This window comes from Geospiza fortis, unplaced genomic scaffold (assembly GCF_000277835.1).
Source record: "Geospiza fortis unplaced genomic scaffold, GeoFor_1.0 scaffold757, whole genome shotgun sequence".
Lineage (NCBI taxonomy): Eukaryota > Metazoa > Chordata > Aves > Passeriformes > Thraupidae > Geospiza > Geospiza fortis.
The window spans coordinates 52,299-57,399 of NW_005054788.1; the positions used below are offsets into that span (position 1 = coordinate 52,299).

Consider the following 5,101-nt stretch of genomic DNA (forward strand, 5'->3'; position numbering starts at 1 on the left):
GGAGGTCGCTGGTGTCCGGCCCCGCGCCCTCGGCCAGCACGTACAGGCACTGCGCCACCATGGCACTCCTGGGCACAGAGCGTCAGGAGTAAGGAGCTCGACTAGGCCAATATTCAAGCAGCAATCAATTTATTAATTAATATGGTCAAGTATGAGCAATACAGCGCTGGGTACACTGGGGGAAGTTCTCCCTCCAACTGCACAACGATAATTGAGGACTACAGGTATTTTATAGGGGTACTCATCAGGTTTTTTTCAGCAGTTTCTATTTCCAATTTTTTATACATCAGCAATATTTATTCCAAGTTATTACATCACAATTCTGTACACTGCTGTGATTTAGTTTTTCTCAGGATGTGTCCCAAAAGGAGTATCCCCAGATGGTGCTGATCCAGTTTCCCAAAGAAGGAAGAGAATCCCATCTGGTGCAGTCCAGCTCCCCAGATGTGGGTCCACCTTTTAATTGCAAGGACTATAAATCTCATAACAGTGATGTCCAGCTTCCCTTGGTCGAAACCATCAATCCTTGAGGTGATGTTCATCTTCCTTTCTCAAGCTGCTTTTCTCTGCTTTATTAAGGCATGAGATAAGCATATTTCCTTTATATATATTCCAAAGCTACAGTTTCAAGGATACAAGCAATATTCTAAAATTATACTTCAAAAGGTTATTATTGCAGAACTCCTTGAGGCTTAACTACAGGCAAAAAGCAACATCCTTAAAGCTTTAATTCCAATGCTCCTAAATCAACCAAGGTTAATTGCAAACAAAAGATGGGTTCAAAGCCCTTCTTCCACGCTTTACTTTCCTCAGCTATTAGAATTCATCTTTATAACTGTCGTCTTTATAACGTGGTTGGTCTCCACACATATGGCAATCACAAATACACACATTGCCTGTGTGTACCTGACACGAAACACAGCTTTGTATTGCACAAGAGGCAGAGAGAGCACGGGCAGGCAGCTGTGAACAGTGCAGATCCTGTGGCTCTACGCAGATATTTACTGTGTGTGTTTTGTTGTATTGGTTAGCAGTGCTGTATTAATGTGAAAAACGCCAATCACTTGTTTTTAAAATTTTAGAAGTTGAATAGTAGTGAAATGGTTATAAAAATAGTAATACAATTAGACTAATAATAATTTGGACAAATTGAATTAGGACAATATGAGACAATAGAAAGAAAGAGTTACAGAGGTCCAGGTACCTTTTTCTGGGCAGCAGGAGCCCGAAAAGGACCCACGTTAACAAAGGATTAACCCTTAAAAACAATAGCCTGTTGCATATTCATACACCTCATACATGATGCATAAATTCCATTCAAACACAGGATTCTGTCTGGTCAGTGTCAGTTCACAATTAACATTGTAATAGTGTGGTAAATGTAGTTTTGTAGTTAAAAGGTAACTTTTGTAGTTAAAACAGCAACTATGTATGTGGGATATTTTTAAGAAAGGAATGAGGTGCTTGCACCAGATAGCAGCCACAGGAAACCTAAATCTTTCAGAGAAAGAGAATTTATTATTCTCTTATGAGAAGATACAAACTTCTTCCTGCCTCACTTAGGCCTGAAGATGCTGTCACGATTAAGAGGAAGAAGTTGACACTGACCAGACAGAATCCTGTGTTTGAATGGAGTTCATGCATCATTTATGAGGTGTATGAATATGCAACAGGTTATTGTTTTTCAGGGTTAATCCTCTGTTAACATTTGTCCTTTTTCAGGCTCATTTTGCCCAGAAAAAGGCACCCAGATGTCTGTAACTCTTTCTTTCTATTGTCTCATATTGTCCTAATTCAAATTGTCCAAAATTTTTATTACTCTAATTGTATTGCTATTATTATAGCCATTTGGTTAGGAAAATTAATCCAGAAACACCAGAGGTTTATGTCTAGAAAGGAGACAGAGGAGTCCTTTCTGGCTTTATTCCAATAAAGGGAGAGGCCATGGGGCATTCCCCTGGGATCTCACCAATTTTTGGAGGATGCAGTCTCCTTTTTATCCCAATTTCCAGCCACATTTCCCTTCTCTCTTTCCCCATTGGCTGAGGTACTTGAGAGGCACAGACTTCCCAAAACACCTGATACCAGAGACTTCCCTCTAATGTATAACCCTCCCTTTTAATTTTTAATTCTTACTGAATTTAGAGATTTTTCTTTCCCATTGTTTCTTTCATCTTTCAATGCCTAATTTCATTTATCAGCAAGCCTAAAGTTTATTTGTAAAAGCAAAATATCTTTTTTCCATTCATCAGTCAGTGGAATCCTTCCCATTATTTCTTTTATCTCCCAGTGCTGGTTTCATCTACCAGCAGACCCACAGCTTGTTTGTAAAGACAAATCTGCTATTCCTCTCAATTTTATTACTGTTAAACTTCTAAAATTTTAAAAACAAGTGATTGACGTTTTTCACACAGGGAAGGGGCTCTGTGGCCAGGCTGGAAGGAGGTCCTGGTTAAAGAGTGCCAGGTGAGCTTTATACCAAAGCTGACACAGAACTCCCAGTCCTTGTCCAGCCTTCAGACAAGCATCAGCAAACACATTTTTAGCTCCCTGAACTCCCTGCCAGCCCCAGATGTCATTTAGGGCCACAATTGGGATTTTTCACATGACAGCAGCTGGGAGCACTGAGCTCTGCTGCCCCTGAGGTCACACACACAGAGCCAGTGCAAAGCTGGCAGGGATTGGGGCAGAGCCTGGCTCCTGGAGGGTGTGTCACTGCTGAGAGCTGTGGAAAGGGATGCACAGGAGCTCTCTGGAAGCAGAAATACCTGGCAGCCTCCGAGTATCTGTGCAGGCACCGAAAGCAGGCAGCTTGGCGCAGGTGGTTGCAGAAGTGAGAGGGGTTCTGAATGATGCTCCTTGGGGAGAGAGCAGGCATGGACAAGGTTAGCCTGGGATTTCTTACATCTAAAGCTCCTAAGAATCAAGTGGTGCCTGAGGCAGACTCCAAATGCACTTCTGCTCTCTAACTCAGTGCTATATCTCAAATGTCAGGTGAACTCTCTGTCTCTGTCTCTGCCTTCCTCTTCCTCTCTCTCCAGCTTTGATCGATGAAGAAAGCATTACTAAAAATATTACTTAAAGGTTCATTTCATTGTGGTTTCTCTCCCTCTCTCTTCTGCGGTGATCGATGAAGAAAACATTACAAAAAATATTACTTAAAGGTTCATTTCATTGTGGTTTTATCCTAAATTTCATTAGGGGTTTGTGTATTGCTCTAGAACAAATGCTCCAGGGTAATATTCTCTCTTGCCTTTGGCATGCAGGTGTCATAAGCAAAACTGCCACAGCACAAGTTCTTGTTAACCCCCAGCTGCCCAAACGGGAGCAGCAGGTGTCTGGCCCATCTCCCTGGAAGCTCTGTGCCCCTGGAATGTATCACAAGGTGAACCTGAGATATTTTGAAATACTTTCTGTACAAGGCATAGGTGCAGCGTGGGTGAACCTTGGCCTGTGTGTCAGACCCTTCAACAGATGCCATTAGTCCAACCTGAACACCAGCTCCACCTGTAAGGTGTGTTCTCTTGATTCCTCTTTTCTCACTATTAGACTGGCTCCTCCTGCACAGCATTCAGTCCTAGCCTTGGTTTCATTTTGGATTTCAGTGTGAGCAGTGAATCCAGTCCCTGTTTCCTCTTACCTGTGGGAGTGATGCAGAGCAAGGCCAGGCTGCCCCAGTTTCAAGTAGCAGATGACGAGCTTTGACTCGATCCAACTGGCGAGCCTGGAAATATCATCTGGAGAGGACTTCAGGGGATCCTCTAGAGCAAAGCCTTTACTGCAAAGCTGCACGTGAAACAAAACCATGATTTCCAAATATCAGAATACACCATTTGCTGTGTGAAAACACTTTTTTGGTGGAGAAAACTGAGGTCTAATAGACTCTGGCTTTAGCTAAAATCAGCATTATAAAAACCAGTGCAGAGGACAGAGGGGTTTTCAGGGATTCTCTGTGGTTTTTGTTTCTGAGAGCTGGATTTAGGGGCTGCTGAGGAGCACCAGCCCTGCAATTCTGTGATGTCCCAATCACACTGTCCACAATCCCAGGGATGAATTCCCTCATCCATTTTCCTGGTATGTCCATTCACCAGCCTTTCCTCTCAGGAGGAGACAAGTCCTCCTTTCTTCTTAAGTGACCTGTGGTGCTGTTCCTACCACAGCTCATTTCAGAACAGAGAGGGCGAAAAAGCACTTAAAAAGGATGACATTTTATCATTTTACTCACTGACTGCTATAGTATTTATGGCTTTAAAAAATTACTTCAGTATTGTAGAAAAAAAAAGAAGGAATAGAATATTTGCCTGTGAACTGGAAAGCCCTAATATTTGAGAAATGCTTTTGAATGAAGTTTGGCAGAGCAGTGCTAAAAAAAGTGCAGCCTGTTTCTCAGAGTTTCAAGTGCCTGGCTGAAGGTATTGGAGTGAGGGTGGAGAGAAAGCATTAGCTGGGGCAGAGTGAAAACTCCTCAGTTATTGAAGAGGGCATTTTCTGCTATAGAGCTAAGATTAAAGAGAGGAGCATTTTTTTAACTCTATGGGCTTTCAATTTCCTCCACACATCAATACAGTTAAGAACTTGGAGAAAAGCACAAAACTACCTGACATTCTTTGGTTCAGCCCAACGCTTCCCCCGTCCTGTGGTTTATTTCCAACTCCCAATTCTCAGATTTCAGGCGAAATCACATCTCAGCATTTCTCTCCGACCCTCGGCACTGCAGGTGGGTGCCCCCGGTTCCCTTTGCTGTTCCTGCCCCAGGGAGTGCCCTGGCTTTGCTGCAGGGGTCACAGCTCCCTGGGCTCACAGCCCTTCAGCCCCGTACTGCGCCGGTAGCAATATACAGACACGAACGGGACGGGACTGCTTTGGAATGCGTCTGGAGCCGTTTATTCATCAGCGTCAGCCTCATACATGATTTTTACATGCAGGGTGTGAGCAGCTCACACTCCAGCTAGCCAGCCAAAGAAATTTGCTGTTACAATCTGTCTGTTTTCCCACAAACCTGAAACTCTCTAACTTCATAGATTCCCATACATACCTCCAGAGCCGTGGAGAACTTGGCAGCAGCCGTGGCGAAATCGCGCTGGCGGCACCGAGCGCTGCC

General features: G+C 43.6%; 1 protein-coding gene across 1 annotated transcript in view; it reads right to left on the reverse strand.

The window, feature by feature from the left end:
* SPATA16 (spermatogenesis associated 16) overlaps positions 1-5,101 on the reverse strand; it is a 17,798-nt gene that overhangs the window by 11,647 nt on the left and 1,050 nt on the right. Inside the window, exons 3-6 of the mRNA XM_031065466.1 lie at positions 5,036-5,096; positions 3,641-3,786; positions 2,769-2,858; positions 1-68 (exon numbers count right to left, since the gene is read on the reverse strand). Of these exons, the coding sequence (XP_030921326.1) occupies positions 1-68; positions 2,769-2,858; positions 3,641-3,786; positions 5,036-5,096 (365 nt within the window). The remainder of the gene's footprint in view (positions 69-2,768; positions 2,859-3,640; positions 3,787-5,035; positions 5,097-5,101) is intronic.